This window comes from Lepidochelys kempii, chromosome 8 (assembly GCF_965140285.1).
Source record: "Lepidochelys kempii isolate rLepKem1 chromosome 8, rLepKem1.hap1, whole genome shotgun sequence".
Classification (NCBI taxonomy): Eukaryota; Metazoa; Chordata; order Testudines; family Cheloniidae; genus Lepidochelys; species Lepidochelys kempii.
In genome coordinates this window covers 87,888,473-87,915,337 of record NC_136387.1, presented here as the reverse complement: position 1 = coordinate 87,915,337, position 26,865 = coordinate 87,888,473, and the positions used below count along the sequence as shown (strand labels likewise).

At 40.9% G+C, this 26,865-nt stretch overlaps 1 protein-coding gene across 6 annotated transcripts; it reads left to right on the top strand.

Moving 5' to 3' along the window:
* Positions 1–4,015: 4,015 nt before the first annotated feature.
* LOC140916178 (methylcrotonoyl-CoA carboxylase beta chain, mitochondrial) lies at positions 4,016–25,015 on the top strand. Of its 6 annotated transcripts, none has more exons than XM_073357374.2 (13): positions 4,016–4,269; positions 5,512–5,850; positions 7,428–7,624; positions 9,765–9,943; positions 11,257–11,337; positions 14,326–14,504; positions 16,059–16,251; positions 18,034–18,125; positions 20,333–20,489; positions 21,358–21,480; positions 22,430–22,578; positions 22,915–22,996; positions 24,681–25,015. In XM_073357374.2, exons 2-13 carry the CDS (start codon positions 5,516–5,518, stop codon positions 24,762–24,764), a joined length of 1,851 nt encoding a protein of 616 aa, XP_073213475.1. In that variant the 5' UTR covers positions 4,016–4,269; positions 5,512–5,515; the 3' UTR covers positions 24,765–25,015. The 6 variants fall into 6 exon arrangements, with proteins under 6 accessions (XP_073213475.1, XP_073213474.1, XP_073213478.1 ...); XM_073357373.1 differs by lacking the exon at positions 4,016–4,269 and adding an exon at positions 4,434–4,557; XM_073357375.1 differs by lacking the exon at positions 4,016–4,269 and adding an exon at positions 4,621–4,743.
* Positions 25,016–26,865: the final 1,850 nt, after the last annotated feature.

Here is a 26,865-nt window from a genome sequence, read left to right as displayed (position 1 = left end):
AAACACGTCCTCTTCGCCTTTGTTGTACTTTATCTTTCACAAGATAGTTATTTATCCTTTGGTTTGAACCCCTGTATTCAGTTTTCAGCAGAGTAATACCAGCCTAACATTAATGTAAGCATGTGGAAAAGTAATCTATATTAATGGACTATATTCTCATTGTGAATATGAACCCCATCTAGTGGTCAAAATATATTTATATAAAATAAGGCAGGCCAGTGCCCACGACAATACTAAAAAGAATACTCAAAAACTAAATCTCAGCAGCCTCTAAACTTAAACAGAACAATTCACCAGTGAAATCAAATGCCATGTTAGAATTTTACAGATAGCGTGTCTTTCAAAAAGGAAGCCTAAGGCTTAATTATGGAGGATGAAAAGTGATTTTTGTATGTGAATTATGATACAGTACTCAATACAGGCAAATGCAAAAATACATCAGGACAAATTAAAGTACTATAGATCTTATATTTATAGGAAAGGGATGTTGGCCAAGATTTCAAAAAAAGATTTCAAACCTAATATTTGGCTCCTAAATACATATTTAGGGCTTATCTACATTACCTGCTGGATCCACGGGCAGTGATTGATCCAGTGGGGGTCTATTTATCGCGTCTAGTCTAGACGCGATAAATCGACCGCCAAGTACTCTCCTGTCGACTCCAGTACTCCACCAGGGCGAGAGGCGCAGGTGGAGTCGATGGGAGAGCATCAGCTGTCAACTTACCACAGTGAAGACACCACGCGCAGTAAGTAGATCTAAGTACATTGACTTCAGCTACATTATTCACGTAGCTGAAGTTGCGTAACTTAGATCAACGCCGCCCCCCGCCCAGTGTAGACCAGGCCTTAGTCACCTAAATCAGTTGCCTGATTTTCAAAAGTGCTGAGCACCCAGGAACTCCCACTGACTTCAAGGCATTTTTGTGCTTTTAGTCTCCTCAAATACATTCTGCTCACTTAGAGTGAATTTCTGTCACTGCTCCTTCCCACCCTCCATCATCTGTGCAGTTCCCCTGTGCAGTGACCCAGGAAATGGAGAGGCCATACCAGGGGCTACAGAGCATGTTGTATACACCATGGAGCTGAGTGCCATAGCAGTCTACTCTATCCTAACACATGTGAAGGAGAAAGGGTTGTGGCTGGACCGGGGAGAAGTGAATAGCAGGTCTGCAAAATGCCCACAAATACTAACCACAAACCCTGGATGGAGGATGCAACCCCATGGGCTGGACTAGTGATCCTGCAGTGGCTATATGGATGTCCAATACCTTGCCACCAAATTGGGTAAGAGAATTTCATCCCACAGTTCATACAGTGGTAATATATAAACATCACTTGCATTGGTGTGGATGGCCTAATTCTTGGGACTCTGGGACAGTCCATGCCAGCGTGGGAATTCTGCTACCCTTTTGCAGAATGCAGTTTGCACTGCCCAGGACTTCTGGCTGGTGCAGAAAGTCCCCCACCCTTCTCCTGGCCCTCCAGCTCTGAGGAGTCACTACCCCTACAGTGCCAAACTCTCCTAGTCCTTTCACTCAGGATACATCTACACCGCAAATGAAAGTGTGATTGTAGGACAGGTAGGCATCCCTGGGCAAGCTTTAATCTAGCTGGCGTGGATAACAGTGGTAGTGAGGACATGGCAGCACAGGTCATCCAGTCCAATACAAGCCCACTGTGGACTCTGGTATGTACTCAGGTTGCTGGCCCTCAGCAGGATCTGTGATCCTATGTTGTCACTGCTACTGTTAGCTATGCTTACTAGGTTAAACTAGTATGACTATGTTAACGTGCGCTGCAATCACACCTCCAATTTGCAGAGTAGATGTACCCATGGGAAGCACAAATGTAACAACTACTCCTTCAGCTGTTGGTGGGAATAAAACCTCACACCTTCAGCATAGGTTTCTACATCTTGAGCTATTTGCTGGTGGTAGAAGCAGGATTTTATACTCTATGTGGGCCAGCCAGTAGAGGGAGATATAATCTCATATATTTAGATGAGGATTGTAGCAGGATCCTTCACATTGCCACTAGGATGATTTCAAAAGCTTCCACAAGCATTTCTCCTCTTAATAAATTAAAAAACAATAGCACAGACTATTGCATGCATTTCCAATGTAAAACAGAGTCTATAGAGCTATAATAATTTAAAATAATGAGTTTTCAAAATGATTGTTATTGCTAATAATTTTTTAATATTATATAAAAATTATTTTACTCTCAAACTGTTTCTTCCACCTATTCTGGGAAAGTTATATTCAGCAATGTATTAGTCATTGCTTAATTATCCTTAAGAAGTCTTATTAATATGTATGTATGAAGATCTATCTGGCAGGAAAGCATTTTAATGATGTCGCTGAAAGGCAACAAGCTATAATTTCGATAAGAGTGTTATGTCATGACTAAACAATAGCAAACTCATTAAAGCAGCCCAGAAATAGTGTGCTGGGTGGAAGTAAAAATTCAAATCCATTTTAATATTTTAATTACAATCTTAATTAGAAAATGTTTAGACATCTTGCCTGCATAGTTAGAGAATCAAATGATTTAGAAATATCCCTGCTGGTAAAAGTATTTAAAAATGTAGTCTACAGCTTCCAGTCGCATTATTGGCAGCCAGTGTAAAACCCAAATATGAAAGGAACAGTTGGAAACTAAACATTTTGTGGTCCGTTAATTAGTCTCAATCAAACTTAGAATTTTTAAGTAATTAAAACATGAGGCCTACAATCTCAGCAGAATATAACTAGAGGCTCCAGTGCATAGGCTGTAATGTTCCATGTCAGTAAATAACAGTCTACACTTTAAAATCAAGGACATGATTGATAAATAGTAGTGGTTTTCAACCTTTTTTCATTTACGAACCCCAAAAAATGTTGAATGGAGGTGCAAACTCTATGGAAATCTTAGACATAGTCTGTGGACCCCCAGAGGTCCACAGACCACAGGATGAAAACCACTTATATACATCATATGTAATGGCATATATTTTTTGTACCCAATATGGGTGCTTTACCTTTTATGTAGTATTTTGTGATGGATATCTGCTTCTTCTCCTTAAGGTAAATCATCAACACTTAACATAACCTTACCCAGTGCTTTCTGAATAACCCCACTAAACCTAAGGAGGCAACATGCCTAAATACAAACATAAAAGGGAAAGAAGAAAATAGAACAGCAAGAGAGCTAATGAAAGGAGAGAGGTCTGAGAGAGAATGAGAATGAAAGCAGGGAATGGAGAAAAGAGAGGCATACAAGACCAGGAGAGCAGAAAGCAAGAACCTGGGATTCACAGAGTGGGTACTTACCAAACTGTCAAGCTGAGACACTGTGAATAGTGGGGGGTATCACAGAAGCATGGATGAGAGTTCAAGCATGTCACTGAAACACATAGTGAAATCCTTCATGTAAGATTTAACTGCCTTGGACTGAATACAAAACTATGCAAAAAATAAGTGCAATTTGGCTGATCTGTACTTGAATTGGCAAGGGGTGAAATGGAAAAAGCTGACAGGGAAGGGCAGGGAGTAAAAATTAAAGAGGGAAAGGAGGGAAGAGGGAACTGATGGAGATGGCACAGTGAGAAATAATGTGACAAGGATTGGAAGTGGGATAATGGAAGAGAGGACAAAAGAAAATAAACACAGGAAGACAAAAGGAAATGAGAGGAGAACAGATAAAGAGTAAAAGCAGGTGGAGATGGAGGTAGAAACAAGAAAAAAAGAGAACGCATTTTAATAGCCCATGCAGAGACCTCTGCAGATCAGGCCAGGCAATAAGCAAAAGTGAAGGCTGGGTGGTTTCCTCTGTTGCCCGTGCTGAACATTTGGGAGAGACTGTCACACATCTGCCACCAGCTTTGCTGGGGTGAGGGGTCGGTTTGTGGCCCAGCAGGGGGAGATCAGAGGTAAAGGTTTGGGGGAGGGGGTTTTGCTCTCTGGGACTCTATGGATAGCATCGTGCTGCCTCTCCCAGCTGCGCTATCAGAGAGAGGCACAGCTCAGATCCTGCTGCTCGCGGCACAGGCCCCTGCAGGAGAATCTCCTCAGCTGGAAGGAGTACAGGGCCTACGCCCCACAGCTGACCAGATATGGCCCCACCCTCGGAGGACCCCGCGGGGGCGGGATCCTGGCAGTGACTGGCGTGGGCAGGCCCCGGAGCGGTGCTCAGCGGGCTGCTCGCCCAGCAGCTCTCCCCTGGCGCTGGCGGGGCGGGCAGCGCGGGCGAAGTCGCTCTCTGGGGCAGCAGTGTGGGGCTGCTGAGGTAGGAGGCCCAGGCGCGAGCCCCCGGCGGCGGCGGCGGCGGCGGGGGGAGGGGCCGCGCCCCAGGCCGGTGGGGGCCTCACTCCAGGCGTTCTGAGCGGGGGCGGGGCCTGGCGGGGGCGGGGCGGTAGGGCCCGCCCGGACCGGACTCTGTGACTTTCGCTGGGGGCGGGGTGAAGCGGCGCATGGTCGGGTCCTGCTGCCTCTCAGAGCCTGGCTCCGAGCTCGCTGCGCCGCTGGACCCAGGGTCCCGCGAGAGGGTCTGCGGGCTCCCCTCCCCCCCCGCCCGGTGCGTTCTCCGGCCGCCCCCTCACGGCGCCCCGCCCCGCCTCCCTTCCCCGGCGCGAAGGCTCTGCGCTGTTGGGGGAGAGCGGAGCAGGTGCCGCGGAGACGCGCCTGCTCCCGCGCCCTGAATTCAGGCCCGGCTTCTCCTGCGGCCGGTTCCCGGCGGCGCTGGGCCCCCGGCAGAGCCGCTGTGGGTGCGGGCGGGAGAAGGGGGCGGGTTGGTCGGTCCAGGCTGGTTCAATTCCCTGCATTGCTCAGATTTCCTGTGTGGTGGGGCAGCTCCCAGCTGTGCAGTGGGGCTAGGCCAGTGCCCTGGCAGGGTTGTGAAGGCCTCAGCTCTGTGGGGTGGGAGCCACCTAGGAGCGGCCGTAGGGGGTCAGACCAATGGTCCATCTAGCCCCCTGCCCTGTCTCTGGAAGGGGCTAGTGTCAGGTGCTCCACAGGGAAGGATCAGAACAGGCAATAAAGTATGTAGAAGACATCCGGAAAAGCAGGCCCCTAGTGCGGAGCGGGACTAGCTAGCACCCTGTGGTTACTGGTGTGTAAACAATGTAGCTTTCACACCTACCCACTTCTGAATAACTGAAGGCTGCTTCACACCTGGGGGTGAACGTTTGCAGTCGCTTGGGGGGGTGCCTGCTCTGCCACAGATCATTCGTGCCGTTCTTGGAGCCTGATTTTCAGAGGTGCCCAACACCTGCAGTTTCAACTGTAGTTTTTAGGAGCTAGGGATGCTCTGTAATTCTAAAAATAGTCTACTATTCAGTGAGCGTTTAGTTCACTGGTAAATGTTAAATAGATCAAAAATAACTTGAATTTAGACTTTCAAGACTCCGCATTTGACAATTGTGTCATGTAATGTGGTCTGCCTCTTAGTTTTTACCCTTTCAATCGAGAGATCTGTGAATTTGGATTCATTCTGGAAATAAAAAGCTATTTCTCCTTCTTTAATTCTTAGGGCCATGTGGAACAATATCACTGCATGCTCAGTCTGGAGACCCTCTCCTAGCTTCATGTCTTCAAGAATCCAAACCTTAACTCCTTTATTCATAAGAAATTATAAGGACTTCTGCAAAGACAGACAAACAATATGGACGCTACAAAATAGTCTCTGCCAGGTTATGAAAAAGACTGTCCCCACATTGAAATATAATATGTTTCCCCATTGTTTTGTAAGTAACAAAGCAAGATACGGACAGTATACAAAAACCTTCCCTGTTTTAGATGGACGTATCCCTTCTGTATGTGAACATGTGTTTGAAGAAAACTTAAGGAATAGTGAGGCTTGTATTCAAAGGTAATTGACCATTTTTGTAATCGTTTGGCAACATTAGTATGTATAGAAACTTGACTATCCATGTAGTAGCCTATAGATAGCTAATTAAAAAAAGAATCTAGACATTAAGATTTGTAGCAGGTTTTTTACTACCTGAAAATTGTAAATGGTTCTTTTGCTGGGGCTTATGGACACAACCTCTTTGCAAGGTGTTTGCTCAGCGTTTCCAAATGTCAACCCACTTATGTAGTTGCCTAAATATCAATTGAGGTGTCCAGTGTTAGGCACCCAAATTTAAAACATTTAGCCATGCTGTATTATTTTGCATATATTACTAAAAAGTAATTTTGTAGAACTTCATAAAATTTGCCATGTTTAGTTTTGAATGCAAAGGTGGTGGTGGTGACTCATATGTTTTCAAACCTCCAGTGAAATAGTAGGTTTCAGAGTAACAGCCGTGTTAGTCTGTATTCGCAAAAAGAAAAGGAGTACTTGTGGCACCTTAGAGACTAACCAATTTATTTGAGCATGAGCTTTCGTGAGCTACAGCATCCGATGAAGTGAGCTGTAGCTCACGAAAGCTCATGCTCAAATAAATTGGTTAGTCTCTAAGGTGCCACAAGTACTCCTTTTCTTTTAGTGAAATAGTAGATGACAGTTACCTCAATTAGTTGAGATTTACTCATAAAAGGAGGAAAGTGATTCATTTATTTTATGTATTTGTCCTTAAGGATCATATGGCAACAATTCAAAGGTCTTTACTCGGAAATATGCTCTGTAAGCAAAACTATGTAAAAGATATGGTGCCCCCTTGTGGTGGTATTTAAATAGTTACTTACAATTCTTCGGTTTTTCTCATGAGACGTTTTAACATACACAGCGGTACTTACCCTGCAGGAAACCACAGTAGAAATACTGAATGATATACAGAATAATTCGTATATTGTTTGGTTAAACAATGCTTTTGGTTAAAAGTGACACTTGCAGTTGAAAAATATATATTTTAAAAAGGTTTTACTTAACTTTTAAACAGATGATTTCAAAAAGCAAATTTACTGTTCACCATTTATTCTGTTTCTTATTTACACTGTTCTTCTCAGACAGAATTAGGCTAGTCAGATTTAGTTTTGTGAAAGTACAATGCTGAAATGTTCACTTGGTGTAAAACGTTCTTTCTGCAATGGAGTTGGACATTAGTTTTTTCCTATCTGTGCCAATGGATAAGCTGTTTTCAGCACTTGTTGAGGGGAGCCAGGGAAGAAGCCAATGAATGGTTCCTTTTTCTAGAGTAGCAGAACTCTAAAAGTAAGGCTTGACAAAAACTGAATTAAGGCTGGTAAACTGTGATAATCAATATTTGCTCTGCAGTGAAAATTCTAATCTGCAAGTGCTCGACATCTCTCAGGATCAGATGCTTCAGCTGTGACAATCAGTAACTGCTCAGTCACTTTTTAATTCTCCATAGATCGAGCTGTCTATACCGCTGATAATTTGATCCCATAAGTAGTTTAAAACATTTAACATTGCATGTATATGGCAATACCAAGGAAAAGACTATAGCTATTTTTAATTAAATTAAGCTTTGTTTTTGAAATCAGATATTCAGAGTTGCTTTGCAAGGTCAGTAAAGGAGGTGGAGAGAATGCAATCTTGCGCCATACTCAAAGGAACAAGAAGCTGCTTGTTCGTGAACGCCTAAGAATGCTCCTCGATGACGAAACTTTTCTTGAGCTGTCCCCTTTTGCAGGCGTTGATTTGCCATACGGTGATGTCCCTGCAGCTGGATGCCTCACTGGTAAGATTTGTGGCCTCTATAGTTGATGTAATGGGCTGCCTAAAACTTAAAATTTATCGTTATTGTATTAATCATATTTCTATAGCCTTTTTCATCTGGAGGGTTTAAAGTACTTTGCAAACAATAATAAGTTAAGAGGTAGTATTATCTCTATTTTATAGATGGGGAAACTGAGGAAAGAGAACTTAAATCTAAAGTGGCAGAGCTAGTCCCTTTGCACCATGGATGGGCAAGAGAGTGAAATGCCCCAAAGTGTAGGGTTTTCATTGGAGTAAGAGGCTCAGATTGGCCATAATCCATCACTGTAGACGATGAAAATTATTTCCCAGTAATAAATCATGATAATGATGCTAATATTCTTGGAGAACAGCTTAGTAAAATCTCACTTTTTTGCTGATTTTAATTTGTTTATCAAGCAAAAAAATTAATCTTAATATTTTAAGAGTTAAATTGAAGAGCATTATTATTTTGTATCACCCGTTAAGTTTTATAACTAATGCCAAATAAAAGTTGCTGACTTTTAACTAGAGGCTGCCCAGTCAAATTAAGGGAGCTTGAGCCACTGAGTGATTAACACAGGAACTGTGGCTTTCATTAGTGAGTTGTTCTCAAACTACCAACTTGATATTTGGGTTCTTTCCAGTAGGTATTCAGAATGCATGACCAATTACGCCTGTGTATCACTATTTAACTCTGGCATCTCTTTGCTGTTGCTATGGCCATCCAAAAAGTGTCAGAACATATTCATGTTCTATAAATAAGTATTCACTTACAGTGAAATTCACCCAATTCAGAGGGCCCTCACAAGCCCTTGTGTACACAAGCCCTTTGTTTAGTGCTGTTACAGGGAAACCTTGTCACAGGCACCCTACTTATAGCCATCTTCATGAGTACAGACACAACCTGCTCAGGTTTCCCTCCATCCACCCATGGATCTCTCAGTGGCACATTCAAACCCTTTCATTCATGTAAAGTGCCACAGCTCAGAGACCCCTCATAGTGAAAACCCTGAAGTAAAACAAGGTAGCAACTCTTCAGTCCTGTTCAAAAGTCAATATTCCCAGCTCACCCCCTAAGAGTCATTAGGCTCTCTGTCATAGTTCCTTTTGCCCCTGTACCAGGTCTCCACTCTCCAGGTCACGCACTTGTGTGCGCCAAGAATTGCTTCACTCACTTTTCACACCAACTAAGCTGGTTCTTACCCTTGTTCGTAGGGGCCTGTGCACAAGCTTTCCTATATCTTGGCAGGATTTCCCAGCTCTAGTCGGTTCTCCTCAGTACACATCACAAGCAGAAAAAAGTTACTGCTGTCTTTCAGGTCTTCAGCAGCTTTTCCTCAGGTTGTTCCTGCCATCTGTTCTCAGGCAATTCTTACCTGCCCTTTCTGTCTCTCCCTAGGCTGCAGGTGCCTTCTCTCAAGTCTAGTGGTGTGGCAGCTGACTAGTCACAGGTGCATTGGACCCTGCTCCCCCTTAAAGGATCCAGTCATCGTGTACTTAGGGTATTATGTGGGCCTCTCCACTGGGGAATTTTTTCTGTAAAACTTAAATGACCCACATTTGGAAGGGTGGTGAGCTAGCACATACTCTTTTACATGAAAAGGGAGTGAAATGAGACGAATGCTTGGGGATCATCAGTTCAGGGCTTAGTGAATGCCATCTGATAAAATAATTTGCCTTGTTGCATTTGAAAGTGCAGTTCTGTGGTGAAAAGCAGCTGGAAGAATGGTATAATGAGGTTCCATATTTATTGTCTCACTGATTCTTTATCAGATTTTCTCAGTTTTTACACAGATTTTTTCCCCCTAATTGCCTGTCCTGCAAACTCATCTGGAGAGCTGGGCTCACTCTTCATGTAATGTCAGTAGCAAAGATGTTTCAGGTCACATTGTTTTCATCTGTACAATGCCATTAGCCTTCACATTGTAATGCTACAGAGTAGGAGGTGTATTCTCCATACAATATCTGTGGCTTCACTGGCATAGGGGTAAATACTGTAGAAAGCCTTACTGACATGCTGCTGCTACTGAAAAGAGTAACATGCACGTTGACTTCCTTGTTTAGTGTATGGAACTGTTGCAAAATGTCTACACTTGGGTTATCACAGAGCCCTTGATAAATGTCTGTGGGCTCTGTTTCAGGAATTGGAAAGATCTGTGGAATCTGGTGCGTCTTTATGGCAAATGACGCAACAATTAAAGGTGGGACCATTTATCCCATTTCGGTGAAGAAACAGCTAAGAGCTCAACAAATAGCAATTCAAAACAGACTTTTATCAGTATATCTAGTTGACAGCGGGGGAGCCTTCTTACCACTACAGGTAATAATGGAAATGGCACATTGTATGAAAATAGCCATTTTTTATCTGCATCAGATTACAGGCAGTCCTCAACTTTATGACGTTCGACTTACGACGTTTCTGAATTGACACTCAGATTCAACTTACGACAATTGGTTTTGACTTTATGATGCTCTGTCCCACAATGGAGTGGATTTCGGTTCCAAGTTATGATGTTTCGACTAATGACGCAGTTGTAAATCCGAGGACTTCCTGTAATTTTTAGAAGTGAATCTCATTGTTATCCTTTTTTGGCTGGCTGACTTTAACTTTTGTCCAAATCACACTCCACTTGAACTCTGCAATCAAATCAGAGTCTAGGAGATGTTTCTAACATCTAGGACAGTGGAAGTCATTCTGACTGACCTTGCATCTAAGCGAAGCCAACATGATCAACACTTAGAAACTCAAGTGTCTACATGGGAACAAATTGTGGACTCAGCAAACACTGGGAGCTCAAGTGAAGATCCCCTGGGTCTTCAGTGTGTTTGAGTTTGTATTTTCAGTACGAAAAAGTTTTGCAAAGACAAAGTATTTTTAATATAAAGTTTGTATTAATAATGCAGGGAAAATTGATGATAAATAGACCCCTTAGTCTCCATTTTATTTTTTTCTCCTTGCTGTAATATGAGGAAGAAGGTTTGCAGAGGTCGTTTTCACTGCATAGAATTCAGGTTTCTTCAAAGAATATGAGTACTCTTAGTACACATGACTTCTGCTGAAAAGCTAAAGCTGCACCACCTGAAACATAAAGCAAAGCTTTGTAGACGGTAACCATCACTGAGCCAATTACTGAGTCAGCAGGAGCCCCTATATGATTAAAGCCGCATCTAGTTTAATTCTGAATCCAGAAATTGCATTGAAAACAAAGGACAAAAAAGAAACTCTGTTGAATTCATTTCAGAAATATACAATGAACATGAAATCTCCTATTCCCTGGTTTTAAGTCTGTGCCCATGTATCTAATGAGAAATGGCTTCTGTGCCCCAGATGTCCTTGAATTTGAATAGATTGCCCTTTCACAGAACCAAGATCTGTGACTTCTCTCTGCCTTGTGCAGCACAGAAGGCCTAGTCATTTTTGTTGAATTAAGTTTCAGGTGGGCAGTACATACAATAGAGAATAAAAAAGTATCTGAAAGTTATATATGATTGTAACAGTGGTCCTCTATGAATCAGATATACTGTGCAACTTGTTTGCCTTTATGTTTGTCAAAACTAAAGGCAAAGTGTTGGCATTTTAAAATAATGTTGAAACTCTCTGGTAAAAACATTGTCTTTTCTCTGCATTGTTAGGCAGAACTCTTTCCTGACCAGTCTCATGGTGGCCGAATATTCTACAATGAGGCAATAATGTCTGCTATGAAAATCCCTCAGGTACAATGTCATATTGGATCTGTATAAAGATGGCATAGTTGTTTCAAAGCTGAGAGTTAAACTATGAAGTTCTTGAGGGAAGTGGCGGTGATTAAGTATGGATTAGTGGGGATGATCTAAGGCTAAAGAGGACCTAGGTCAACCAAAATATGGGGTCCCAAATCTGTGTGTTGACAGCAGATTGAGGCTTGGGATTCTAATCACTGGGAGTATGTAAGTGAGTTGGAAGCGCTTGTGGGGTATGTGAATAGTATGGCAGGTGAAGGACAGGGAGTGCTGAGAGGATTTGGCAGCTAGTAGGAGGTAGTTAGGGCTTTTCTGCACCAAGGAAACAGCTGGTGCCCTATTCTTAAAGATGGGGTTCTGGAACTTCTTCCTAGTTAGCTAGATGATGGGGAAACATCTGACTCGCAATTCATTTTTAGGTGCCAAGAGACTTTCAAGGATGGCTGCCTAAAACTTAAAATTTATCGTTATTGTATTAATCATATTTCTATAGCCTTTTCCATCTGGAGGGTTTAAAGTACTTTGCAAACAATAATAAGTTAAGAGGTGGTATTATCTCTATTTTATAGATGGGGAAACTGAGGAAAGAGAACTTAAATCTAAAGTGGCAGAGCTAGTCCCTTTGCACCAAGGATGGGCAAGAGAGTGAAATGCCCCAAAGTGTAGGGTTTTCATTGGAGTAAGAGGCTCAGATTGGCCATAATCCATCACTGTAGACGATGAAAATTATTTCCCAGTAATAAATCATGATAATGATGCTAATATTCTTGGAGAACAGCTTAGTAAAATCTCACTTTTTTGCTGATTTTAATTTGTTTATCAAGCAAAAAAATTAATCTTAATATTTTAAGAGTTAAATTGAAGAACATTATTATTTTGTATCACCCGTTAACTTTTATAACTAATGCCAAATAAAAGTTGCCGACCCCAAACACTCTGCAGCCCCGCTGTGACAGCAGAGCTGCAGAATGCTTCCTGCGCAGCCTCAGGCTGGTGACACCTGATCCCTGCAGGCACGAGGGCGGGGGGGTGAGTGGGAGGAGGCTGTGCTTGTTATTGTTGAAGATGAGCATTTTTTTCCCCTTGATTTCATTGTAAGCTGAAATTGACATTTATTGACATGTGTCAGTTTAATCAAATCCTGCCAAACCTACACATAATCTGTAAGATTCAGCAACAATACTATTGCAGAGAGAGCCAGTGTTACACTCATTAGAACCTCCTGTTCATGTACATTCTTTGTGTATTTCCCGGTGCACACACCTAACCTTCTACAGTTAAAAACAAATCTACCACTGGGGAATAATGAATGAACATGTTTAAAATAAAATATATAAAAATATTGGTAATACAAGGTTTTGGGCCAGGATACAGTCATATATTCATAGATATTAAGGTCAGAAGGAACCATTATGATCATCTGGTTTGACCTCCTGCACAATGCAGGCCACAGAATCTCACCCACCTACTCTTGCAATAAACTTCTCACCTATGTCTGAGCTATTGGAGTCCTCAAATCATGGTTTAAAGACTTCAAGCTTCAGAGAATCCTCCAGCAAGTGACCTGTGCCCCATGCTGCAGAGGAAGGCGAAAACCCCCCAGGGCATCTTCCAATCTGCCCTGGAGGAAAATTCCTTCCTGACCGCAAATATGGCCATCAGCTGAACCCTGAGCATGTGGGCAAGATTCACCTGCCAGATACCCAGGAAAGAATTCTCTGTAACTCAGATCCCACCCCATCTACCATCCCATCACAGGCCACTGGGCCTATTTACCATAAATAGTTAAAGATCAATTAATTGCCAAAATCATGTTATCCCATCATACCATCTCCTCCATAAATTTATAGAGTTTAATGTTGAAACCAGATAGGTCTTTTGCCCCCACTGCTTTCCTTGGAAGGCTGTTCCAGAACTTCACTCTTCTGATGGTTAGAAACCTTCGTCTAATTTCAAGTCTAAACTTCCTGATGGCCAGTTTATATCCATTTGTTCTTGTGACCACATTGGTACTGCACTTCAATAATTCCTCTCCCTCTCTGATATTTATCCCTCTGATATATTTATAGAGAGCAATCATATCTCCCCTCAACCTTCTTTTGGTTAGGCTAAACAAGCCAAGCTCCTTGAGTCTCCTTTCATAAGACAGGTTTTCCATTCCTTGGATCATCCTAGTAGCCCTTCTCTGTACCTGTTCCAGTTTGAATTCATCCTTCTTAAATGTGGGAGACCAGAACTGCACACAGTATTCCAGGTGAGGTCTCACCAGTGCTCTTGTATAACGGTACTAAAACCTCCTTATCTCTACTGGAAATACCTCGCCTGATGCATCCCAAGATCGCATTAGCTTTTTTCACGGCCATATCACATTGGTGACTCATAGTCATCCTGTGGTCAACCAATACTCCGAGGTCCTCCTCCTCCTCCGTTACTTCTAATTGATGCATCCCCAGTTTATAACTAAAATTCTTGTTGTTAATCCCTAAATGCATGACCTTACACTTCTCACTATTAAATTTCATCCTATTACTATTACTCCAGTTTACAAGGTCATCCAGATCCTCCTGTATGATATCCCGGTCCTTCTCTAAATTGGCAATATCTCCCAGCTTTGTATCATCTGCAAACTTTATTAGCACACTCCCACATTTTGTGCCGAGGTCAGTAATAAAAAGATTAAATAAGATTGGTCCCAAACAAGTCCCTAAAGTTACTTGAGAAAAAGCTTTTGTTTTGTGATTGCTAATCACCTAACTAATAATGCTCCCTTTTAATGTTCTTTCATTACATTAGAATTTAGCAGCCAGCTAATTTAATACAATTTTAAAATAAGACTTGTTTAGAAAGTTTTGGGGGATGTTTAGTTTGGTGCATAAAGATCATAAATCTCAAAAGTGCCTAAACTAGCTTACTCCTACATTATTACAATAGTGTCCCTGCCCAAGCATTCTCCTTACTCAAATGTCTTGCTTTGTCCCCCAGGTGGCAGTGGTGTGTGGTTCTTGTACAGCTGGGGGTGCCTATCTTCCTACCATGGCAGAGGAAACTGTGATTGTAGACAAAATTGGTACTATGTTTCTTGCTGGACCCCCTTTGGTTAAAGCTGCCACAGGAGAAGATATCTCTTCTGAGGACCTAGGAGGAGCCAGTATGCACTCTAAGTAGGTACAGTGTTTATAAAAAATGGGGCTCAAATAATATGTTTAGTAACAAAAGATATGCCAGATGTCTGCAGTGACAGCACACTGTCTGATCCTAAAGATAGGAAGTATGTCTTGAAAACACATGAGAAATTATACATAAGTGACTTTTTATAGAGCCTTTTTGCGCATACATGGGAGTGCGATAGTGCTAGAGATACATTCATTTAAAAAGAACCCACCAAATATATAATGTAACGTAAGTGTATAACAGCTAAGTATTGTTATAATTCTTTTAATTTCGTATTTTACTATTTCTGCTCAAACAATCTCTCCATTTCAGGGCCTGCTCCTCAGATCTTACACACTTGACTTCATTAGGAATTCAATAGGAACTCCAGGATCAGGCCCATAATTGCAACTTACCCTCACACAGTATCTGAGGAGGAAGAAAGCTATTGATTTATTTACATTAGCAGAGAGGAAGGATGGTCCAGTGGTTAGGCTGCTAAACCGGGACTAGGGAAACCAGGGTTCACTTCCCTGCTCTGCCACAGACTTCCTGTGTGATCTTGTGCAAATCAGTTAATCTCTGTGCCTCAGTTCTCCATCTTGCAGGGGTGTTGTGAGGATAAATGCATTTAAAATTTGTGAGGCACTGAGATACTAGGGTAATGGGGGCCAGATACATACCTAATTTGGAGGCATTAAAGTATTTCGCTGCAAGAAAGAAGCTGGATGCTTGTAAAAACAGCTGGAAACAAGGAGCCAGCTTTTCTGCCTCTACTAGTAATCTTTGCTTCCTGAGAGGAAATGTGAGCTGAACTCAGAAGGGACTAGAGCATCTAGCAGGACAGTTTCAAGTATCTAAACACTTCCTTATTATTTTTCCATGTAAGAAATTGCTGTTGTTGCCAAAAGAATGTTTTTGCAGCTCCAGATAGGAGGGAAGGTGGGTTCTGTCTTCACTGTGCTCTGCATTGTAGACCTCTCCACTGCTCCCTGGGCTTGGCAGACTCAGAAACTCTGCCCCAGAGCCCGCTGGGTTGGATGCTGTGAATGAGCAAAGATTAATCTGAAGGTTTTGGGTATCTCCTTGCCATTCAGATAAATGGGACCGTGCAGTATATGAAAAGTTGGTTTCTTTATTTCCAGTCCTGAAATTCTGCTGGTGTAAAAAAGAGAAAAATAATTTTTGCAACTTCATCATTTCAAATATTGTATCCAAAATATATGGAAGATGAGTACAAAAGCTTTTTCCGTTAATATAGCTAACCATCAAAGTAGTAAAGGGAGAAATTCTCTCCTCCCCTCTCCACTGTGGATCTTTTGTTGTTTAGACTGCAGTTGTTCCAGGCACAGCACTTCCATTCACTTACATGAGAGATCTGCACCTCAAGCAAGAACAAAAATGCACAAAGTCCTCAGTGAGTCTGGAAATCCACAATGCAAATGATAGAAGTGGTTTTTTTCCTCTTTAATCTTTAGCATCAGTCCTTAATTTTTCATTAATGTAGTCTGATGTCCTGAACTTTCATTTTTATTATGTATTTCTAAAATGTCATTGTCCTTCAGAGTCAGTGGCTGTGTTGACCATTTTGCATCTTCAGAAAAGGAAGCGTATGAATGTGTTAGAAATATTATCTTGACGCTAAATTATGAACTTCCACCAGAGGAAACTTTGGAGTATGATGATCCTCTGTACAGTGCTGAAGAGCTCCTGGGGCTTGCACCACGAGGTTATAGCTATACTCTACATATAAAACTGGTAAGGAGGACAAATGCTACAGTAGTTCACAATTTTTAGGTGTCTGCTTAATCCAATATCTGCATATTAAAAGAAAGCATGCTACATGAAATACTCAGGTTTCAGAGTGGTAGCCATGTTAGTCTGTATCAGCAAAAACGAGGAGTTCTTGTGGCATCTTAGAGACTAACAAATTTATTTGGGCATAATCTTTTGTGGGCTAGAACCCACTTCATCAGATACATGGAGTGGAAAATACAGGAGCAGGTGTATGTCAGATTTGTGTCCATTTATTCTTGTCTCACATATCTGACATCAGGAATCAAAAACCAGTAGGAGAACACTTCAGTCTCCTTGGTCACTCAATAACAGACCTAAAAGTGGCAATCTTCAACAAAATAACTTCAAAAACAGACTCCAGCGTGAAACTGTAGAACTGGAATTAATTTGCAAACTGGGAGTGGTTGGGTCATTATAAAAACCTAAACCTAATTTCCCCAATACTAATTTCTCCCTACTGTAACTCACTTTCTTGCCAACTGTCTGAAATGGGCCACTCTCATTACCACTTCAAAAGTTATCTTTCTTCTCTTGGTATCCTACTGTCAATTGAATTATCTTTTTAGACTAACCTTCCACTTGATAAGGCAGTTTGCATCTTTTCATGTATTTTTACCTGCTCCTGTATTTTCCACTCCATGCATCTGATGAAGTGGGTTCTAGCCCACGAAAGCTTATGCCCAAATAAATTTGTTAGTGTCTAAGGTGCCACAAGGACTCCTCATTGTCTATGAAATACTCAGTGTTGCATATTATTGTTGCCAAGGATCTGACTGCTATGTCAGCTCCTCTTTCTGTCTTGAATATATTTCAGAGTGTAATGGCAAAGGTTCCTCGTGGGTGTGTAAAAAAACAAAAAGTTAAACACTTTGTAGAGAGTAGAGTAACTGCACCAAATGATTCTGGAAGTACTACTCCTCCCACATGCCTGGGCATGTAGAAGCTTGGAGTGCTTCAGAATCCGTGTGCTTTGTATCTTTGTGGCTGATTTAAGGAACTGCAAATCGTTGGAAAATGGTTTTGATGCTTGTTGTCCATTTCCCAGTAGACAAAGCTACACATCACAGAAACCACTCCTACAGTTGGCAATAACTTGTACCCTTGCTGGTAGTCTCAGTTGAGAGGTCAAGGAATGAGTGAATTAAGGAGTCTGACTCCCTCCCATCCTCTGGTGGTCCCTCCAGATCAGACACATTAGTGGGGCAGTGTGGGGAAACTTGGACTGTCACTCTTCATGTTACAGGTGGTCTGTGGATATACAGAGGATTTTGGTCTCCAGGGATATTAGTCCAGCATCTTTTGCCAGCAATAAATTCTAACAATTCAGGGGTCTTGGCTTGATTTCGAAATGGTCCTCTTAGAATACACCTGAAAAATTTATGCGCATGTGTGGTTTAGTGCAGTGTTACTTGTGCACACAAACCAGGTAATTGCACTCAAAAGAGCCTTTTTTTGCTTGTACAAATGTGGGTTTTTGGTCATGTGAATGACTGCTCACCTTTTAGAGGCCAAGTTTAAAGTTTGTTTCCAGGTAGCAGGTAATCAAGTACTAACAAAAGTTTGTTTTCATGCTCATTGCATATTTTTAGATTTAATAGATTTTTAAAGCCTGAAGGACTATTATGATCTACTCTGAGCTTCTGAATAGCACTGGCTGTAATTTCTGGTTGGACAGAGCGTAAGTTTAGAAAGACATCCAATCTTGATTTAAGTTTCTGATGAAAACAAGTAATTTCCTTGTAGATTTTGAGCCGTCTGATAGATGGAAGCAGGTTCCAGGAATTCAAAGCTGAATATGGAACAACATTAGTAACGGGATTTGGTCATATGGAAGGGTAAGACTGCAAGAGTATATTATAAAAAATTCAGACTCTGTTGGTAAAGAAGCTTTTGTATCATTATTTGGTCTTTTAGTATGTCCAATTAAAAAACAAACACCTTAAGTTAGAGTTCTGGATGGTTCAAGTGACTGATAATAAGATAGCTCTAGTTAGCCTAACATTTTACCTCTGGATTCTGAATTTAGACTTGGCCAGGTCAGTAGTGGCTGAGAGCTATTACAAGATGATGGCTGGTCTGTGGCCTATATGAAATGAGTTGGTGATTCAGCCCAGTGTCTAGGTGGACAGGTGTCCACATCCCAGCTGGTACTTTGCTGACAATCTCAGCAGATTCATTAAGCAATGAAAAGGCTTGGACACTGAACCTCTCAAAGTGGCCCCGTAGATCAGGGCTCAGGTATATAGGTGAGGCAGTGTGAGTGACCTTGTATTGCCAGTTCCTGTACCGTGCCACTTCAGTGGATAAGAAATTACTTCATCCTCTAAGGCTGTTACTCTGGCACATTTTACTAGCACTGAATTCACTCACAATCTTTAAAATATCAAAATAAATATTTTAGGCCCATTTTGTGAGTCAGAGTAACCTGGTAGCCCCTTTCTCTTTAATAAATGTTAAGTTTATCACTAAACAGTGCTAGAAGGTAAATCATTTTGCTAAAATTAATATAGCATGCTACTCTGCTTAACAGTCAGGTTAGTTGATTTTCCTCTGAGACAAGCTGAATATTTGAGACACACATTCCATTATGCTGAAAAGACAGATTATACAGCTGAGTATATTGGGCAAGTATATTTTGCTTGCTGCCATTAGCAGTTTGAGAGTTTGTCAAGCTGAGACCATTCATAAGCAGCCATCTTTAGAGTTACTAGTATTTACTGGCCTTGTGTGTCCTGCTGAATTTCTTATTCAGACTCCCTGCTCTAAACAAATCACAGCTTTGACAAGCGTAATCTTCATAATAAACTAGAAATCTAGTTTAAGCTTAGACTTACAGCTGTTGAGTGTATAACATAGTACAGAATGTCCATTATCACTGCAGAAGGTACAGAATGCATTGTAAAGCATGTTTGTTTTTGTTTTAGCTGCACAGTTTATCCTTCAGAATCTGAGTAGGATTTGCTCATGAATAAACTAGAAAGAAATAATAATCACAGCCTAATCTTTTTTCTGGCAACAGGAATTGAAGCTTTGCCATTCAAACTGGTCCAGCCTGCCCTTCCTTTTTTTTTTTTTTTTTTTTTAAACCATGTAGAGCCCCAAAGTCCTAACCCCATTAAGCAGCATTTTTGGACTAGCATTTAGGACATTTAATGAAGCAAGTCATTGTTAACTAAACAATATAAGTTGGATGTGGGGAAGGAGAAAGTGGTAGTAAATGAATTTCTAATCTATTTTCAAGCGTTTCCAAAGCGACCAGTGCTGCATGAAAACAGGGCTTTCAGTTAGAGCACCAAGAGTGACCTCTTTTATGTTAGACTCTGTGTGATCTGGTGCTTAAATGCTCAGTATGTGCTAAAACAGACCATGTTAAGTTATCAGATACATTCAGTGCATACTTACCTTGAGATCTTGTTTATTCAGAAGCACAAACATACATGGCAGGCTTCTGTAAAGTTGAACCTTAGAACCAACACAAATGTTGATCCTGATTAAAATGTGTGGTTTTGAATGACATTTTATAGAGGAGGAATATTTGACATGTTTTGTTTGACATAAACATTGTTTGTTTTTAAAGAAACTGTTCAGAAATGAAAAGGCTTTTCAAAAACACATTTGGTTTCAAATGTAAATAGGGGATAGTGGATGTTAACTAGACACACATTGTATGTCACACTAAGTGATGAGGAAGAGAGTCAGGACTCCTGGGTTGCATTCATAACTCTGCCCACTATCTCACTGTGACCTTGAGGAAGTCACTTAACACTTCTGTACTTCATCTAAGTTTATTTATCTGTTAAATAAGTACGACACTACCCTGCTCCACAGGCATGTTGCAAACTCAGTGTTAATAAAGCACTTAGAGATCCTTGAATGAAGGCAGCATGCAAGTGCAATTTGTGTATTATTTTGAGTGTCTCTTGAAGCTGCTCCTCTAGAACTGATGCTAGTAAAGCCGAATATTATTTTTGTTTACTACAGGCAACACTCTTACCAATCTCAATCTACAAAAATGAAAGTGTTCCTATGTTTGTTTTGTTAGACACCTAGTTGGGATAGTGGCTAACAACGGTGAGCTGACTCATGATGCTTCTCTAAAGGGCAGCCACTTTGTACAGCTGTGTAGTCAGCGATGCGTTCCTATCCTGTTTCTCCAGAATACTGCTCCACATACACCAGAGCCAACAAGTCTCTCACAGGTATGGCACCGTAATTCAAGAATGAGAATGTAGTTCCCAGTTCGTCCTGACTCATTTTTCACATTGACAAAGTCTCTATTCATTTTGTTAAGAATCACAATCTTTGTTTCAAACTTACTCATTTTGATGATAAAACCAACTAGGTTCTTAGGCATTTCATTCTTAGACCTAGACTCGAGTCACCATTTTCCCCCTAGTATTACACTCATCCACATTCTCTTGCTTTAGCAATGCTATCCATTAACCTGGGTTGGCAGGGTGTCCAGCCTTCACTGCTCGTAGTAAAAGTTAGCACTCAGCACTTTTCATCTCAAAACGTTAACTAGTCAGTTCTCACAACAGCCTTATCAAGGAGGTAATGAAGTATTATCTCTATTGTACAGATGGAGAAACCAAGGCAGAGAGTTAAAAGTTACTTGTCCAAGGCCACAGAGCGCATCAGGATAGGTTTAGCCCTAGGTTCTATGAGCAGAGAACTCCTCTCTCTATGCACCCATTTCTTTCCTAGCCCTACTCTTCCTGTATGCCCCTAGCATTTGGGATCAAGCCTGGTACAGCCGCAATGCATCTGAGCTTTACTAGCCTAGACAGAGACAAAGTCACTCCAGGATCCAGGGCTTATGTAGCAAAGCAGTGCTCCACTACCAACATAGGTTATAATTATTTCACTGATTTATAGTTTTATGGCCTATGCTATAATACTCACTTTTATGCTGTGCTCTTCCTGATTTATTTGTTCTGAAAACATTGATCACTTAGAATTTTATGCAAAGAAATCTTCAGATGCTTTATAAGTTTGATTAGGATGAGGGGCATCTAGAAAAAATATTTAAGAACTAAACTGTCTTCATCTGTATTTTAATTTCAGGCAGAGGATCACACCAATAAATTAAAGGCACAGGCCTCCATGATGGCTGCAGTTGCTTGTGCTGCTGTGCCCAAGATAACCCTTGTAATTGGTGGCTGTTACGGGAATGAAAGTTATGCCATGGTATGGTTAATATGTTGGGTAATATTTGACTTGTCACAGGTTTCCATCTGTTTCAGCCAGCCATTGGAACACACGTGTAATTCCATTCATTATTGTAATTTTAAAATAGGAGCTGCTTTATAAAGTAACTCTAAGTTTGGTCCCTATCTGTGAAAGCTGGGTGTCCACTGTGAAAGTTAATTCTCTGAAACTGCTCACACTAAGGATCAAATGCTGCCCTTGTTCCTCAGCTGAAGTTTATTAGTCTCAGTGATCAAGGGTCATATGTTTCTTAGTGAATTGGAAATTAGAAGTATAAGAAAATATCATAGGCAGTGGGGACTACTCAGACACTTAAAGTTAAGCATGTGTATAAACACAGTTACACACTGATCGGTCAACTCACATCCTGTAAGGTGCTGAATGACCAGAACTCTAATTGAACCCAATGAGAGTTTAAGTTGTTCAACACCACCTTGAGCCAGGTCCTTTAGCATGACTTTAACATTTATAACATGGATACATGCATTTGTTTCAGTTAGGCTCAACAGACTAAGTTAATAGTCACTATTAGTTATTTAGGCCAGAAATTTTATATATATGTAAAAATATTGTTAATGCCTTTTTATATGTAGATATAAACAAAGACATTTTAAAAAATGCAACAGAAAAATTAAGCAGACACAGCTCATGCTAAAACTTGTAATTTTGGTTCATACCTCTAAAGTCGCACATTATTGCAGGGAATGTGATTAATTCAGTTTAATATGTTGAAGTGTTTTAATTGATCCCTATAAAGACTTGAAAGAATTGGTTTAAGTCTGATAGGGATCATGTGCCGAAGGAGAATATACACACCTTAAAAACCATTAAATTTTGTTCTTCAGGGACCTGATTGAATCATCCTATGTGAATGGCTCATTTTAAGCTCCTGGAGATTGAATAGTTTGTCTCTCTTTCTTTCTTTAAGTGTGGGAGGTCATTTGATCCAAACTTCCTGTTCCTGTGGCCTAATGCAAGAGTTGCCCTTGTGGATTCAAGACATATTTCCACATTCCCACAAGCTAGGGATGATGACTGCATAGGAGATGACTCAGAGTTAAAGCATCTAAAAGAAAAGTAAGTATTGAAAATAACCCCCTTAATTATGGTTATGATTAAATTATTATTATTTTTTTTTTAGTTTTATCTTCCAGACCAACACACCTACTAAATATCTCACCAACCAAAGCAGCTCTACCTTGCATATTTCCTTTGCATGTGGAATTACTTAGGGATCAAATTCTGTCTGTAGATATATACTGGACACCCACTGATTTCTATGGTGGCGTCACACATGCATCCCAGAGTAGGATTTGTGCCCTATTCACTTTTGCTTCTGTTTCTCTGCTTTGACTTGTCGAGTGAATTTCCTATTCTGGAGTTTTAAAACTTCTGAAATACTCTCTTATCTAGGCTAGACGAAGAAAGCAGTGCATTTCACTCCTCTGCTCGACTCTGGGATGATGGCATAATACTGCCACAGAATTCTAGGAAGGTAGGCTTTTTCCTTACATTAAATGCACATGTCCACATAAATCATTCAGGTTCTTCTCACCTTTTCTCTCCATGCCAATCTATCCAAAATGCTCCTGTTGCAGTCCTCTTCCATTCTGGTTGCTTTGATCATGGAACCGCCTTGAATTCCTTAATTGGCTTTAATCTCCTTGACGTTTCCTTTAAGGCCCTATATAATCTAGTCTTCACCTACATCTCCACTTTTTAGGGATTGAGGAATTTAAAAAAAAAATTCTTCCTAATCCTCTTTCCTTGTGCTGCATTTTTCTTTCTTCTACTCTTGGCTTCTAATTTGCCCCTTATTCTTGGAATGGTCTTTCTGTCTTACCTGCTGTGCATCCACTTATTCAGATCTTTCCTTAAAACCCTCTGCTTCCCTTTGTGCCGCCTCATTATCTAGATTTCCTGGATACATGTCCTCTGTCTTGTCGTCTTATTTATTAATAAATATTTAAGAGCCTAGTGTTCTCTATACTTTGACACAGTAAGCTCTTTAGGGCAAGGATCTTGTCCCACTGATGTATATTTATGGTACTATATAAGTGATTTTTAATATTTTCTTTAGCATTTTGTGGAAACTGTTTATGGGAGACTGATGTATCTTTCACATATTTGAGCTCACAGACGCATTTAAATACATCTGTCTAGAAATTAAATTTGGAAAGAAAAATGCACAGTAATCGGGGAGCTATCCATACCTGCCTTCCCAAGCAATTCCATTGGGACACCAAAGTTCATTTTCCTTGCAATTCTGAGCAGTCTTTTTACTATACTATGTTGCCTCTTACCCCAGTTCTCACTCTGAGTTGCAGATATCCACCTAAATGGAGAAATGTGTGCTCACATCTAAGCCTGACTAATAGGCCTTTCTGTGGTAATATGCTCTATTAGTGGTGGGGTGTTTACTATTAAAGCAGGAACAAAAAAACCCCTTAATTTCAATAAACAAGAGAAATATATGTAGTGAACTTGGGGAAAAGTGTCTTTCTATATCAAACTGTGCCAAACATGATCTGAGTCTCTTGAAATCAGTATATTTAGAAAAATCAATCACATTCTAATATAGAAATTGTAATTTCCTTACTTTAAAATTGAACAAATGAAAGGATCATATTTTTCAAGACAAAAACTGGACAAGGTATTGATCCATGGGAGACCAAAAAAAATTATTTTCTAAAAGATTAAGTCTTGAGAAAAGGAGCAGGATAGTCAGTTCTTCTGTGCAATTGGGAATACCAGTAGTGCAGAGTTGTAATGACATTTGGATTGGATGATCAGTCTATCACTCCAGGGAAATGTGTGTTGGTCAAACAAAAGGGGTAGGGCAAGATAGTTTAATAATCAAAAATGTACACTTTTGTCATTAGTTACTTGAAATTAATAATCTTTCTTCAGTTGCCTAAAGTAGAGTGACATCTGTTTGCTCCACACGTTCTGTTGAGCTCCCAAGGACATTTCTCAGTCTTCCTTCCCCCAGCAAAATATTGCTCTATTTTTCTTCTACGTGTGCATATGTTAGTTTTTGACAATTAATCATTTTTAAGCATCAGTTCTATGAAAGAGATAAAAACAAAAGCATTATCTGAGTTTCTAAATATAATGTAACTTCTAGTATTCACAGTTTCTGGAAGATTAATTGCTTATCCAGTTTTCTCTTTCATCAGGTGATTGCACAGTGCTTAACAATTATGAAACAGCAGAAGTACCAGACTGTATCTCTGCAACGATACCCCGTTATCAGACTGTAATCAAACTGCCATTGGCAAATAATTGGATTTTTAAGAATGCCAAAATACAATTTTTTAAATGGAAGTGATTTTCTAACAGTTTGATACCTTTAGTATAACTTGAATTAGTTCTAGAAACTGTCAGTATACAAAAAGGAAGCTCAGATTTCAGGTTTGTATATTGATCCTTGTTGCGCTAGCAAATTTGAAAATTATACTGTATGAAAAGAACAAGGAAAATGCAATTAATAAACTTTTGGATCTTGACACTTGTTCTGTGTAATGAAACAAACTCCTTTGTGCAAAAACTATTCTTGGGTTATTAACATTCACACTTCGTATATGAAATGTAAGAGCAAGCTGTAGTTTCTCAGTCTACAATAACAAAACAATTTAAAAGTAATAAATTGAGTGGAAGCTGATACTAAAAATAAAGGCTTTACTCTTCCCTGCATATTTGCTTTAAAGTCACTATACCAAGAGTGGGCAAACTATGGCCCAGGGGCCGCATCCAGCCCTTCATACATTTTAATCCGGCTTTTGAGCTCCTGCTGGGGAGCAGGGTCCAGAGCTTGCCCTGCTCTGGGGTTCCAGCTGGGAGCAGGGTCGAGGGTTCCACGCAACTCCTGGAAGCAGCAGCATGTCCCCCCTCCAGCTTCTAAACATAGGGGCAGCCAGGGGGGCTCCACACGTTGGCCCAGCCCCAAGCACCACCTCCACAGCTCCCATTGGCTGGGAACTGTGGCCGATGGGAGCTGCCTAGCTGCATCTCCATGTAGGAACCAGAGGGGGTTGAGGTAAGTACCAACCAGAGCCTGACCCCCTCCCATACCCCAACCCCCTGCTCCAGCCCTGATCGCCCTCCAAACCCCTCAGTCTCAGCCCAGAGCGCTCTCCTGCACCCCCAACCCCTCATCCCCAACCACACACTCCTCTGTATCCCAGCCCGGAGCCCCCTCCTGCACCCTGAACTCCTCATTTCTAGCCCTGCCCCAGAACCTGCATGCCCAGCTGGATACCTCACCCCCTCCCACACCCCAACCCCCAGTTTTGTGAGCATTCATGGCCTGCCATACAATTTCCATACCCAGTTGTGACCCTTGCGTGCACTATACTGTCAAACTTCTTAGCATTCATTAGTGTAAACAGGGGCTGAAGGGATCCATCTTGCTTCTGAACTAGTTTGTTGTGGAATTCTTTTATGATATACTATAAATCTGCATCACTGTGAGGCTGATCCAGGGCCCTCTAAATGTAACAGGGGTCTTTCCATTGACTTTTAATAGGCCTTGGATCAGACCAAACATTCAGAGATCTAGTCTCTCCATACTGTTGGTAACATTTAGCCAGTACTAGGTGTTCAGTTAGTTAAAAGAGACACAGTGAGTCAGCAAATAGGGTACTGACCTGGGAGACAGGAGCCCTGGGTTCTGTTTCCAGCTCTCCTGCCTATGTGGCAAGTCATTTCACCTCTCTGTACCTCAGTTTCCTCATCTGGATAGTCATGATAATGATGTACTCCTTTGTAAAGTGTTTTGAGATCTATGGCTGCAAAAGTATTCTATGATCTGACCCAAGTACTGTTACAATCTGAAGGCTGTTTGGCCTATGTGAAATGAATCAATGTTGAAAGAGACCTCATAAAAACTAGTCCTGGAATTGGCACTTTTGTCTCCATTCAGTAAAGGTCAAGAATCCATTTGGTATCTGAAAACTTTAGATTCAGTCTTTCCTCATAGGATGTGAGGTACCTTAGCAGGGCAATGTGGGGCAACTTAACTAGCCCCCCTGACCTGAGAATTGGACCTATTCTGCAAATAGAAAAATTCAAGTTCTAGTTGTATCAATCTGAAATCATTCACCAGCAGAAGTAAGTTTGTTGGAGTAGAAGACAGTGAGGACAAAAACCTTTTCTTTGCATTTTTTGCATGTGCTAAGAAAACAGGAGCTAAATGCATCTCACATGGGAGTTTTGATAGTGACAAATTACTGTAACAAGTTCTGGGATAACAAAGCTTTAACAGACAATATTACTTCAGCTCAGGGTCTGAAAAAGTAATATTAAAGCTGGAATATTAACAGCAAAATAAAATTTAAACAATGTTTAAATAACAAGAATACT

Bases quoted from the DNA above. Each gene is read 5' to 3' on its own strand.
- LOC140916178 (XM_073357373.1), top strand. From the start codon at position 4,454: ATGGTCGGGTCCTGCTGCCTCTCAGAGCCTGGCTCCGAGCTCGCTGCG. The intron at 9,944-11,256 runs GTAATAATGGAA...CTGCATTGTTAG, and splicing joins GAGCCTTCTTACCACTACAG to GCAGAACTCTTTCCTGACCA. The intron at 18,126-20,332 runs GTAAGACTGCAA...TTGTTTTGTTAG, and splicing joins GGATTTGGTCATATGGAAGG to ACACCTAGTTGGGATAGTGG.